General features: G+C 30.2%; 1 protein-coding gene across 5 annotated transcripts; it reads left to right on the top strand.

Annotated features, from left to right (window-relative positions):
- The first annotated feature begins 11322 nt into the window (after nt 1-11322).
- Nucleotides 11323-13619, top strand: LOC114178298 (uncharacterized). 5 transcript variants are annotated; one of them, XM_028064123.2, is made up of 4 exons: nt 11410-11558; nt 11687-11796; nt 12011-12046; nt 12142-13619. In XM_028064123.2, the coding sequence occupies exon 4, from the start codon at nt 12316-12318 to the stop codon at nt 13444-13446; it is 1131 nt and encodes a 376-aa protein (XP_027919924.1). In that variant the 5' UTR covers nt 11410-11558; nt 11687-11796; nt 12011-12046; nt 12142-12315; the 3' UTR covers nt 13447-13619. The 5 variants fall into 5 exon arrangements, with proteins under 5 accessions (XP_027919923.1, XP_027919925.1, XP_027919924.1 ...); XM_028064122.2 differs by lacking the exon at nt 11687-11796 and having other exon boundaries at nt 11323-11558; XM_085671660.1 differs by having other exon boundaries at nt 12011-13619.
- The last annotated feature ends 798 nt before the right edge of the window (nt 13620-14417 follow it).

The raw sequence follows: 14417 nt of genomic DNA, 5'->3' as shown, positions 1-14417 counted from the left end.
TGGGTACCAACTATCTGTTGCGGATAAAATCTATGGATACTTAGAAACACATGTATTTTTGTCATCTCTAACTACGATAGATCAAATTTTCTTTATTATACTTTACAATAGCTAAGTAATTTACTCATTTAAATTTCCAAATTCACACCTCCAGCTACAACAAATCAAATTCTTTTATTATACTTTGTAGTGTCTAGTCAGAATAAATGAACAAATAATTTACTCATTTAAATCTCTAAGGTCACATCTCCGGTTATAATAAATCAAAATATATATTCACATAAAATTATATAATGTCACACTTCATCGATTCCATCATAACAAATCATATAACAAAAAAGTATATCACATTGCTACCTATATTGATATCAGTTAAATATAACAATTCTCATTGACTCAACACTTAAGGATTTCTAATAAGATACTTTCGGAAGACAAGTATACTTCGGACTCTATATCCAAGATACATGTATCTCCAACTGTACTTTCGGAATACATGTAACAGTTATAACTATTTTTTGAAATATACATAGTACTTCTAATTATATTTTCAGAATAGACATAATATTTTTAACTCTACTTTCGAAAAGTTACTACACTTACAATCATCACATTTAATTTATTTTATAATATTTACAACTTATTCAATTAAAATATTACCAAACTTAAATATACTAATTTTCTCAAAATAACATTATCATACAAATAATAATATTAACAATATTAAAAATAGAATATCTAAATTATAATTATATATTTTATACTAAATCGTAAAAAATAAGTAATATATAATTTACTAATGTCTCCTACTCATCCAATTAGCCAAATACCATACAATCTCATATTATTAAAACAAATTTCATAACATAAAATTTCAATTAAAGTTAGATATATATAGAATTATTGAAATATTAGTATAAGAATATTATAAATTTCTAACTAAATTGTGAGTCAATGATAAATAATTTATCAATCATAATTCACGGATAAATCATAATACTCACATAATTAAAATTAAGTTATTAACATCGATAAATACTATAATTAAATTAACTCCTCTTACTTTAGAAATGGTTTTTTTCTTAAAATCAAAATAAAAGACTCTACAAAATCTTTTATTTAAGATCTAACAAAATTAACCTCACTCCTACATAGATTAATAATTACGTAATTTTAAATCAGAACAAATTTATTTGAGTGAAAATAACTTAATATAAATATAAATTAAATAAATATATACGTAGTATAAATAAATAAGTAAATGAGACCGGTGCATACTAAATGAATAAAATCAATGTATAACTGAACATTAAATTAAATAAATAGATAAGTATGTAACTTAAGATAAACAAAAATTAAAATAAAGTTGATGATATTTTACTTAGGATAAATTTATAAAAGTAATTATGAATAAAAGAAAAAATAATAATAATATATCTGTTTCTTTACCTTAATTATAGAAGATATGTTTAAAAAATTTGAAGATAATCTTTATATTTTCTTTTTTCTCCTCTTTCTTTTCTCACACCTGCACAGACTCCGTTTTCTTTTTCTTACAGCCTCTGTTCTCACCTTCCATTTCATTTACCTCCCCAACCCTATTTATAATAGCTATTGTAATCATTACCTTAGTTTGATTCCAATTAAATTCGTTTAAATACTATTCCAATTTCATTAATTTCATTAGCTTCTAACGTTTCACTCCTAAATTTTTCTTCTTTCAAAAGAGGGATAAGGTCTACACCTTCCATGTACAATCTTATCTCACTTTAAATACTATTATAATATTTTAATAGATTTGTTTCGTAACTTAATTTTATATAAGGTAACATATAAAATACAATGATGTTATTCTATTATTCTATAAAAGAAATTAAATTTATAATATATATATATATATATATTATTGTTTTATATATATATATATATATATATATATATATATATAAAATTATTTTATCAAGATATTTACCATAGAATTTTGCTTTAAATTAAGTTTTTCTTTTCTTATATTTTATTATTATAATAAGAGTGATTATACATTATTTTTCATTAACATGTATCTACTCCTCAAATTATTTAATATTTTCTTTATAGAATATTCAATTATTTATATAATATAATTTGTTAGTAAAGAAATAATTAACTGAAGTTATTATTGTAAGCCCATTTTTTTTTCACTTCAGCTTATAAGTGATTGAGCCTGGCCTATTCGTAGGCCCAAGGCTAGGCCATAGGGGACCCCAATACCCCCTCTCCAGCCACTAATCCTTCACTTTGTTTCTTTTTTCAAAAATTTTCTCTTTTCCTTCTCACGGTGCTGAAGTAGGAGCTCTGCTAGGGCACAACTGGTTTTTCCCTCAAAGAGAATTGAACCCACCTCCACGTAAGTAGAAATCGAAGCTCAATCTCGTTTATGGTTCCTTTCACCTCTTAAGCTTGATTTCGTGTTGGTCCCAATCATAATCTCTCTTATTCTTGTCTGCTATGTTTCCAGCTTCTTAAAGCTGCTTTTGGTCTTGGAACTCCTCCTGCTACTTGTTTTCTTTCCCCTAAGCTCAACTTTACTCAAGGTAAGGGAAGCTAGGTCCTTTTTCGTATTTTGAAGTATGTGGTCTGTTTCTGCTTCTGTTGTATGCTTAAAATGATTTAAAAGTGTTTGTACTCGTATATGAATGAACTGTATGGATGTGCTTGGTTGTTTTTGGTGCTGTGTGCGTGAAACAGTGGGGGAGAACTGATATTCTCGCCCAAGCGAGCTCATCTCGCCTAGGCGAGAATTGCAGAAGCTCGCCCAGGTTCTACTCGACCATCTCGCTCAGGCGGAGAGTTCTTGTTCCGAGCGACGCATCATCTTGCTCAGGCGAGAACGGCTCGCCCAAGCGAACCCTCGAGAAAAACCTGGTGTTCTCTGCTTGAGTCCTCGTTCAGGCGAGAGATTTTTGGTTTAAGCGAAGAGTGGTCTCGCTCAGGCGAGAAGGTCTTGCCAAAGCGAGAGCTCGCAGAGTGCCACTATTAACGTGCTCGCTTAGGCGAAATAGCCTAGCTTAAGCGAGGTAGTCTTTGTCGCTTGGGCGACAACTTCTAGCTTAAGCGTCGCTTCTAGCTTAAGCGAGAGTAGTGCAGTTTGTGTGTTATTTTCCTGATTTTAGTTGTGGTGGGTTGTTTATCTTGGAAAGCATGAAGTATGTGAAAATGCAAGTGTTATTTAATTTGAATGAACTGAAATTTGTATGCTTGGATTGGTTTATGGCATGAAATTGATGGTTGGTGGTGTGGTAGCATGAGAATTGGATGCTTGAGAATAAAAGTGGTGATTATGGTATGAGGAACATGAGTTTGGTGTGAGATACGCGTAATTCCATGAGTCTTGGGGGAGATCTCATGGTGGTGTATAGTGTATATAATTAAGATAAGGATTCAAGTAAGGATTGCATCCCGAAACTCTAAAGGATCAGTTAGTCTCACATAGAACAAACTGATCCAAGTGGTGAAAGTAGTAGAAGGCCCTAGTCTTTGGCAGGATAATGACCTTAGATGCTTGAAGGCTAACCTTGTGTGTGGTAGGGTGAAACCCATTGGCAATGGCTCTATAGAGCAGTAGAGGTCACCACAAGTGCAAGCGTCCAGTGAATCCGATCTTATTATATGTATCCGGATAATTGAGTCATAGTGTTCTGCTTGTTTGCTATAACATGATTTTTTGCCTACTTTGTTGCATGCTTGAAACCTATTTTAAGTATTTGCTTGCTATAATATGAAAAAATAGCTTACCCTTTCATTTGTGTTTGTTCTTGTCTTACTTTCTCTTTTGCGATGATCACCTTATTGGTGGGAGCAGATGGGGGAAATCCTGAAGGTAGACTTGATGGTGGCAGTGATACAGTTTAGTTGGTCTGTTATATGTGGCTTTTAGAAGCAGTTTTAAGGCTTTGGTGTCTTTGTAATTCCTTGTTCTTGGAGCAACCTTTTGCAAATTGTTAAACCTTTTTAGATTATGTTCTGCTCATGACATTTTTTGTGTGCCTTAATATCTTTTAAACACTTGCATGGATGACTGTAACAATGAATTCTTATATGTATACTGTTCATTTGGTTGCTTTTTTATTATTATAATTATGTGATATTTTATTTTAGTAAATTTATTCTATTTAAATGGATGTCACAATTATATTAATACAATTTATTTTGTAAATTGAGCTACAACAACAGGTATAATAAAAACTACGAACATTTTTTTTATGCATAAAATGTTTTATTAATAAAGATCTTAAATCCAACGTAGTTTCTTTAAAATATATTGATTTGATCATAAAATTTTATAAAAATAGATTGTTAGTAATATATATTAATATGATTACTGGGGTTTTATTTTGGGATGTTACAAGTTTGATTTATATAACGTGTGTACTAGACATTTCTATCATAATCTAGTGAGTGCAAGTTAATCTAAAAAGTAACATAGGTCGGTGGTAGCGCATATAGTTACCATATGTTTGATGTGACAATATTCTTGGATATTCTATTTGGATTATGTAGGTGATCTAGATAAAATATGGTTTATAATTAATTGTCCTTTCACAATTAGGAATTTATTGGTTAGTTGGAAAATAATTCTACAACCTATTATTTACTAGTAGGTACACATTTTACATCAGTTAATATAATTGTAAGATTATTGGAATGACAAATATGTTTTTGTGTGAAATCATGATATTTTATATTCTTAGTTTTTTATAACATTATAATTATATGTATACTTATTGATGTTGCAATTGTGGTAATAGTGTAGGTCAATAGTGTCTAACTCACACAAAGTGGACATTTAAGTAGTGTCGAGTCGAAGGAGTTTCACGGTAAGTGTTTATAATTTGTAAAATTTTTATATAAATTTGACACTTATTATGCTTTAATTGATCATATTTTGTAAGTAAAGAATTCATTTTAGTTTATAATCACAGAATGAGGTATTAAAAAGAAGAAAAATAAGAAATTGATGAATTTTTGATGATTTTGTAGCAAATTATCGAAGAATTAAAAATGATGCACTTGAGCCCCAAAATTCACGGTTGAGCTTCAGTAAGGTAGTAAAAGAAGGATCCAAAACATGACTTTTGGAGCTAAGCCACCACAAAATGGTGCTTAGCACTTAAGGCGGTACCTGACTGAGTCACGAGAGATGTGTTCAACACGTAAGGCGGTGCATGACTGAGCCATAAGAAAATGTGCTCAACACTTAAGGCGGTGCATGAATGAGCCATGAAAGAATGAGATCGACACTTAAGGCGATGCATGACTGAGCCACAAGAGAATGTGCTCAACACTTAAGGCGGTGCATGACTGAGCGCCAAAAGTTGGGCTAAGCACTGCCCAAAAATTTCTATAAATAAAGACCTTGGGTCTTCATTCTAGGCACTGAGTGGAGGCTCCACAATGTAGCAATAGGATAGAATAGGTTCTGTGAGGCATGAAGGAGGTGCTCTTAGAGTAGATCTTATGTGAAAATGCTATTGGAATTGTATTGTAATATTCTATGAGTAATTAAACTCCCTCGTGCCCAAGTTTGATGTAATCAATTCTGATTCTATTCATTTCTACTTCTTGGGTATTTATCTTTGCTTTCATTCAATTGTTTGTGGTTTGATTTATGCTTAATGATGACTTGATCACTCATCTATTTAACTGGTTTAGATTGAGTTGGGAAATCAGTTTCAAACTGTGATTCAATCAAATTATCATACATGTACTAGATGCTCCATGGCATACTAGAGTGAATGTTGGAGGAGAAAGTCTTGCACATTAAAGCAAGGACTCATTCTACTAGGAGTTAAGGAATCACACCAGGTTTGGAGTCCTTAGGTTCTAGTGTATCAGGGATGAACCTATATCTACATAAAAAAAGTACTCTCAGGATATTGAATGATTTACATAATAAGTAAACAAGATGGTAGTAGTGTGGTACAAGAAGATGTGATGAAATCAATTTATAACCCCTACTTCACTCAATCTATCTAATAACTACTATCTAATTTTACTTGTACTCTTTATCACAAGTAAAAAAACCCAAAAATCAAACTACCAATATACTTGCTAAATCCCTTTGGATACGATACTTGCTGATACTACTACATACCAGTACACTTACTGGGAAATAGTTGTTGTGAAATAGTCATCACTCCACATGGTAGATAATATGATATGAAAGAGTATCATACTTAGGGAACTAATGGGATTAATTCTGTCATGGCTTGGTTTGGGAACATTGGCCTTGTGTGTTGAAACATCAATGGAGGAATTGCGAGAAGGCATGATAGGTGTAGAGTTTCATGAATCCATTCAATTCATTGGTCTTCCGAAAACATAATGTAGAATTATTTTTGTTGTTTGAGCAACATTAGGCTGATGGTTGTTTGAGACATTGGACTGAGCCATTTAGGCTAATACCTGGTATATGATTTGATGAATATGAATTGTTTGCACCTTTGGGATGAATTTTGTTAACTGGAATGTTTGGATAGAGCAATATGGTTTGATGTTGGATAATACATGTTTAATACTTAAGATGTGAGTTTCTATGTTGGACTTTGAAGAGAAGGTTCATTGAATGAGTAATTGAGAAGTAAAGATAAAGAGAAATGAGGAAGAATTGTTGATCTAATGAACAACTGATATTTAAATTTATTTTATATCCCTTCTTTAATTATAAATTATCTTTTCCTTATTTTTATTTAAATGTTTTAGCTTATCTTATAGTTCTTATTGGTGTGTTGTCTGTTTTTTTTTTCCTATAATGATCGTATGATAATACGTAATACGGTAGCAGCAGTAGGTGTAGATGAGACCAGTAACTTTGAAACTAAGACAAGACTTTGAAGACTAGATAATTGTATTTAAATAGGAGCATCTATAGTCTTTTAAGATGTTACATGTATGTAGGAAAAACTTCTTCATCTTCTGAAACTCTAAAATGTTATTGTGTTTTGTTTTAAATGGTCCTAATTGACATAGACATGGAATATATATATATATATATATATATATATATATATATATATATATTTTTTTTTTTTTTTGTTTAAGATAATTTTAGAATAATACATAACTTCTTTTTTAAATAATTATAATTACTTATTGGCTTGAACATCTCCATTATGTTGTAGTTAATCTTTATTAACTGTTGTTCACATGTTACACCACAGGAAATAAAAGATTTAACCTAATTGATAACTTGGTAGAAACCATATATTTATTTAGAAATTTGATATCTCGTAAATAAATAAATAAATAAATAAATAAATAAATAAATATATATATATATATATATATATATATTATATATATATATATGAACAGCCATAATTCATATTCATAATGTAAGAATAAGAATTTAGAATTTTGGTAAGTCAAAGTATTTCAAATTCACGTAAAAGAAATAAATCATTATCAATGGTCTCAAAACCATCTGTATCAAGGAGACATAGAAAAGTACGTCAATTATATAAAGAATCACAAATAGATTTGGATTTATGGTTTGCATGTGTGAACAGGGGGGAAATATGTTGTTTTCGCCCAAGCGAACAACCCTCGTCTAAGCGAGAATAGCAGAAACTTCACCCAAGTTTCTGCTCAAGTTGTTTTGTTGTTCAGGCGAGAAACTCCAGTTTTGAGCAAAGGGCAATCTCGCTCAGGCGAGAACGTCTAGCTTAAGCGAGAACACTTATGCCGCTTAAGCGAAGACTTCTAGCTTGAGCGAGACTGATGCAGGGATGTGTTTTATTGTTTGATTTCTTTTATTATTTGTTGTTTTACTTCTCAAGAGTGTTATTCATGATGATGTGCATGTATGGTGTGGTGTTTGAGACTGTATTTTATGTGATTGGCATGAGATGTTAATGTTATGAGATAACATGTGGACTTGGTGTGGGAATTTCATGGAGAACATCCCTTTTAATGATAAAGTAATGTGTGTAGTGACTTAAGGATTCAAGTAAGGTTGCATCCTGACACTCTAATGAATTAGTCAGACTCATATAGAGTAGATTGTTTCATGTGGTGAGAATAACATGAGGTCCTAGTCTTTGGGAGGAGAATGACCCTAGATGATCATGGACTAACCTTGTGTGTGGTAGGATGAAATCCACCACAAGTGCAAGCAATAAGTGAATCTGATCTCACTACATGTATTTAGATAATTGAGTTAGAGGGTATTTTACTGTTTACTACATGCTTTGGGTGTTTATGGGTTTACCTGTTTGTAACCCGCGTGCTTATATATCAAAATCATTCTTTTTTTTATCCAGCTTACCCTTTCTCTCTATGTCTGTTTCTTGTTTGGTTTTCTTTTTGCAATGATCACCTATATGAGTGTGAGCAGATGCGGAGACCCCTGGTGATCATCATGATGAGGAAGATGTTGCGGTGTAGTTTAGCTATGTTGGATCTTGCTCGTTGTTGAACCTCTTTTGAAGAACTTTTTAATTGTAATTCCTTACTCTGATGAGCAATCCTTTTGCCAAACTATTTAGCATTTTAAGACATGTTTATGACATTGTTCTGAGATCTTTGGTATTTCCTTTTCATTATAGTTTTGGATAACGGTAAAAGATTGATTTTGATATTTTGATAACTGTGCATTTTGATATTTTCTTTATGTAATTGCTCAACTTTATATTATATTTATTTATATTATATTTATGTAAAGTTTTATTTATTAGACTTATCTATTAAATAGGATAAGAGAATAACTATAATAACTATAACGGTAGTGATAGTACCATGAAGTATTTAGGTTTGAGGGTGAGTTAAATTTTGCTTTCTTAATTAATTTGAAAAAGTTATTTTAGTTTTTCAAGTTTAAACAAAGCACAATTTTCTTTTTCAAACATTAAAGTGAAAAATTAAAATTAGGCCTATTTTAGTTCTAGACATTAAATTTGAAATAATAAATTTATAAATTATAAAATTTGAGAAATCAAAATGTTTTTTAAATTAAAAGCACTGATTTGAACTTCTAAAACTAAATTCTTAAAGTAAACTCATTTTTATCTACCACATCACCTATATTGAAAGGTAGTCTTTTTTTTTTTTTTTTTTTAATAGTTTGTAACATGAGATTCTAGATTTCTACAATAAGATAACACATAATGGAAAGTTAAAAAATATATATAATAAATTAATTACTTTATTTATTTCTCTATTTATTTACAAAAGTTAAATTTCATTCTTTATCTTTTAATATGTTTTATTTAATCTATCAGTTTTTTATTTTAAATCGATATTTTCTAATATTTCTCAGATAATGATGATGAACAATGTGAAAGGTAAAATTATGCTACATCTTGTCGACAAAGAAACACAATATGGAGGTTTCCCATAAAGTCAGAGTTTGGGAAAGAGAAAAATCATTAAAGTGAAGCGGTTGAAAGACGGAAATTGAAATATACAACATTCATTCTCATAACATTATAATCCGGAAAGCCTGACACGTAACTGTACTGTTCTGTATTTGTTCAGTATGGTTGTTACAAGTGTTGTCAGATTTGTTTTCTTTATATTTTGTAAATAAAACACAAGTAAAAAATAATAATAAATAGGTTTGTCTGAGTATATTTGTTTTAAATAGTTTTACAATTTTTTATTAAGAAAACTGTTATTACACATTTTTTAACCTAGTAAATGTAAAAATAATTTATATTTAGTGATTAAGTAAAAATAAAATAAAATAAAACATAAATACAATTATTTTAAAATTATCCTTAAAAGTTGATAATCTTCTATTATTTCTTTTGTAGTGTATAGAGTATAAATTATTTTGAAAACTAGAGCTCAAAACGTCTTTCACTCAGTTTAGTTATTTTGTCATTCTTATCAACTGTTTTATTATTATTATTATTATTATTATTATTATATACATTTATTCATTTACCTCAGAAGGATAGTCAAATTATTAGTTAACTTTCCAAGACTGTGCATCTAACATGGTGCATTTAAATGTAATAAGTCACTCTTTATAATTATTACCATGACATGTCTAAACTGTAACACATTATCACTAAATACTAAACAATAAATATATATATATATATATATATATAATTTTTTTTTCTTCATATAATAAATATATGTCAGAGGATAATCAATTATTTATTATACAGAATAATATATATATATATATATATTTATTTATTTATTTATTTATTTATTTATTTAAAAAAAGTTGATTAAATAACATGATGTATTTAAATGTACTAAGTCACTCTTTACATTAAATTAATAATTATTACCATGACATGAGTAAGTAATAATTATAAGTACCATTCAAAATATTATGATTACCGAGTATGAATTCATACAACCACACACTACTTCTTCTTTTGTTAATATTTATTTATTTTTAAACTATTGGATATATAATATTTTATACAATCTCATAATTTATGAAGAAATTATTATTATTATTTTTATTATTAACTGATAAATAAATCTAAGAGAGAAATAATTTAAATAGAAAAGTAAAACAGGAAAGGTGAGAGATTTGTTAAATATAAGTGAAAGAATATAACTTTACAAGTATGATCTATTAAATTATGTGTTACAATATAATTTTGTACAATTAACCCACAAAACTCTGACAACAAAAAAAAAACAACTAGCGTTTTACTGGTTTTGTAATAATCATCGTCTGTTATTATTCAATTCCATGTTATTATTCAAGGTTAAGGTGACAAATAGTTTTTATACACTGTTTTCTCGCATAAAAGAATCAATATTTACTTCTCATATATTTTTTTAATGTTTTAATTTTTAAGAGTTAATTTTAGTAAAGTTCCAAAATTAAGGTGAACTTTTAAAAATATTTACATAAAATAGGTTGGATTTAACATGATAAAAAAACACTGTAAATTATTACTTAATCACTTCTTTGTAAGTTCTTTAATAAATTTAGTCAAGTAAATAAACTGAATAAACTACGTTGGAAGTTACATTTGTTGAGAATATATAATATATTATTAAAAATCCATTTAATCTATACCAAAAACGTAATACAAATAAATGAATAGAATAATGTTTAAAATACTAATGTTACTTAGGGGTGAGTCTAAATTACTAACAAAAGTATTAATGAATGTGAGATCTTAGATAAACTCTTGTATATTTATTACATTTTCTTTTTGCCTTGCACACCATCTCTCAATTGATTTTAAAAACAATTATAGTGTTGTCATTGATCCAACTTGACAACTAGAGAAGAAATACGAGGTTACTTGAAAATCAGTGAAGTTAACTGGTGTTTTTGTTGGATCTATAATCATAACCAAAATTTATTCTACTTTCATTTCTTTCTTACATAACAATAAAAATAAAAATATTATTATTATTATTATAAAAATTATTATTATTATAAATAGAAAGATCTTGGGTTTTATACATACCTTGGATTTTTTCTTCTTCACCATCACAACCTCTTCTTCCCCCTCTCTCTCTCTCTCAAACCCTAATCCTGGATCTTCCTTTGTCCCTCTTTCTCTATTTGTCTTTAGCTTCGGCAACAGGATCAGGTACATGACTCTTTTTGTTTTCAATGGTCTCAACTGTATTTTGATTTCTTTCATCTTATTTGTGTTGTTGAATTTGACTCATGAGGTATGAAAATTCCATTGATTTTGCATGGTTACGCTGAATCCAGATTTGGATTGCTTTTTGTTCTTGATTCATTGCTTTGTGGATTGATTCAAATCGATTAGCAATTGGGATGCTGAAAAGATTGTCTTGTGCCGCATGCCTGATATAATTCAGGTCCTGGATCTTATGATTATGTTACTGAATTATGCGTTCTCGACGTTCTCGACTTTCTCGGTTGCTAGGAATAGTTGGGATTGGTGATTTTTGAAAATTGAGTTTTGCTGTGTTGTGTTTGACGTTTTTCTAGATAAACTAATTGTAATAATGAAATTGTCTGTAGTACTCTTAGTTTTGAGTTTGATTTGTTGTTTCTTTTCTTTCTATTTAGGAATCAGAGTGTTGAAATGGAAGAATTTGATGTTGGGTATGGGTCCAATTTCTTCTTCTCATGGAAGTTTCTTAACAATAAATATTGGTACAAGTTTGGATAGTCTTTGAATTGTTTCACGTTTTATGTAGGTTTCATTAGGAATCTTGTAGGGTTGTTAAAATCCCGATATCATGTGGGATGTGGAATTGAGAAAGATTTGATCAATTGTTGCAATGATGTGATTGGCAATGGAGTAGGTATTTAATTCATTTAAGATATATTCATTGTTTTCTGAGTCATAAATTTGAATATACTGGGGGAGCATGGAGAAATCATCTGATGTTAGCCAGTTGGATGCTGATGTTCTTTTACCACCTCGGAAGCGTCTTCTTGCTGGATTGAAGAAACAGGGTTCGGATAGTGATGCTACTGCCTCACCATCTCCAGTTGCTGCTTCTTGTGTAACCGATGTTGCTTCCCCCTCATCATCATCCTTTTCATCTGAATTTGAGGCCCGGCTGAAGCATTTGTTAACTTGTCATTCAGATAACCCTAACCTTACACCTGAGGAGGTTGTGGAGGCCTCAAAAGCTGCAGCAATTGCTGCGACTAAAGCTGCAGAGGCTGCCAGAGCAGCAGCTGAAGAAAAGGCTGCAATAGCTGCGACGGCAGTAGCTGCAGCCAAGAGGGCTTTAGATTTGGTTGCATCTTTCTCCGAGGAGGCGGCAAACAAGGAAAGAAATCTGAAAAAGAACAAGTCAAAGAAGCATCTCCCAGTTCAACTGTTGTACAAAAAAAACCAGCCAATTGAAAATTGTAGGACAGACGAAGAATTAGCCCGTAAGTTACATCGAGCCATGAACAGTTCTCCAAGAATCTCTAAGAATTCTCCAAACTCAGACTCTAAAGGTAGTAAACATAAGAAGCCAAGAAGCTCTTCAAGTTTTGAAATGACAGAGGGATCTGAATCTGGTGTGGCACTTGGACATGATTGCTTATCTTTGAACAACGAGCATGCAGTAGCTGGCAAGATTGATTCTGAAGGATCCATCCAAGAGGTAAGCTCAAGTAAGAAAGATAAGAGAGGGGTGAAATATTATAGATCAAGCCAATTAGAGATAGATAATGGGGAAGCAGAGTCGAGTCAATCAAAAGGGAAGAACTGTGAAGAGTCATCTCCCATAGGTAAGAAGAGAGGAAGGGTGAAGCTAAAAAAGTTACCCTTAAGCATTTGCACCTCGAAAGATAAGGCGCTGCCAAAAGAAGAAATAAGAGCCAGAAGTTCTCCATTGACTGGAATGAACACCGGCAATAATGCTGTTGATAGTATGCATTTGTTTACAGTTGAGTCATCCACTGACAGAGCGTTGCCTATTGAGGCTACGTCAATGTGGAAATGCCAAGATTTCAAGGCACCGGCTTGTATCAAACAAAATAAAGCTGTGCAGTCATAAAATTCATATATTACAATGGAATGACCATGTGCTACTGTGATAGATGTTGATAGCTGAGGTAGGAATCATGATGCTTCTTTTTTACAATATGGAATTTATCTTTTTTGTTCATTTTGGTTTTGTAATGGATTTGTACTGATTAAATGTAAATTTAGATTTAGTTGCTTGCTATACATCTTTCAGTTCAAAGTTGTGCTACTTTAACTGGCAGGAAAGCTTGAATTTAAAAAAAAGGAGGATCCAATGAATTGATCAGCTTTTTCATTGTGCTGCTTATTTCTGCTCCTCATTTCTGTTGGAGAATAAAAAGTGAAGACCTGGTGGTTTTTTATTTATACTCTCTGTTATGCTGTTTATTTTTTTCTATATTCAAATTGTGTGAATGAAATGCTGACAGTTTTTTTCCCATTTGCTGCTTTAATATTGAAATATGGATTATCTTGGCATTAAAAGTTTAGAAGTTACGTACTGAATTGGTAGATTATTACTTTCCTGGCATTAAATGAAGGTAAGTTATGACTAAGTTGTTACAAATGATATTATCTTCATTTCAAATAACTATCTCTTGTTTAAGAGCATGATGTACATATTTTAAAAAAATAATTAATTGTATCAAAGAAAATGATAAAATAGTCTTCTTTAACTGAAATACTGTTACTTTAATCTAAGTGTTTCGAATGTATCTAAAAAGTGTATAAAGAAACGTTTACTGATCTAATCCTTTGTATTCTGAGTCACAGATACTTGTCTTGACAAAGAATATTATACAGAACAAGAATGTCAATACTTCTTTTAATTGGTTGAGCATTATAACTTTGACCACACAACAACCTATTAATTTTCTTCATCAATCAGAATGTGTTATAAGGATGCATATGCATCTTTATATTTTATCCTAGGAAACAATTATTTCACACTGAACATACATTTAATATATATTCTTTTGTTAAGTTTAATCTCATCAACATCTC

Source organism: Vigna unguiculata, chromosome 3 (genome assembly GCF_037176805.1).
Source record: "Vigna unguiculata cultivar grain cowpea cultivar isolate G323 ecotype 2 chromosome 3, ASM3717680v1, whole genome shotgun sequence".
Taxonomy (NCBI): domain Eukaryota; kingdom Viridiplantae; phylum Streptophyta; class Magnoliopsida; order Fabales; family Fabaceae; genus Vigna; species Vigna unguiculata.
Note: the sequence above shows the minus strand (reverse complement) of the source record. Positions and strands in the feature narration are given on the sequence as shown.

Excerpts from the sequence above, each read along its gene's own strand:
- LOC114178298 (XM_028064122.2), top strand. The coding sequence starts at position 12,316 with ATGGAGAAATCATCTGATGTTAGCCAGTTGGATGCTGATGTTCTTTTA.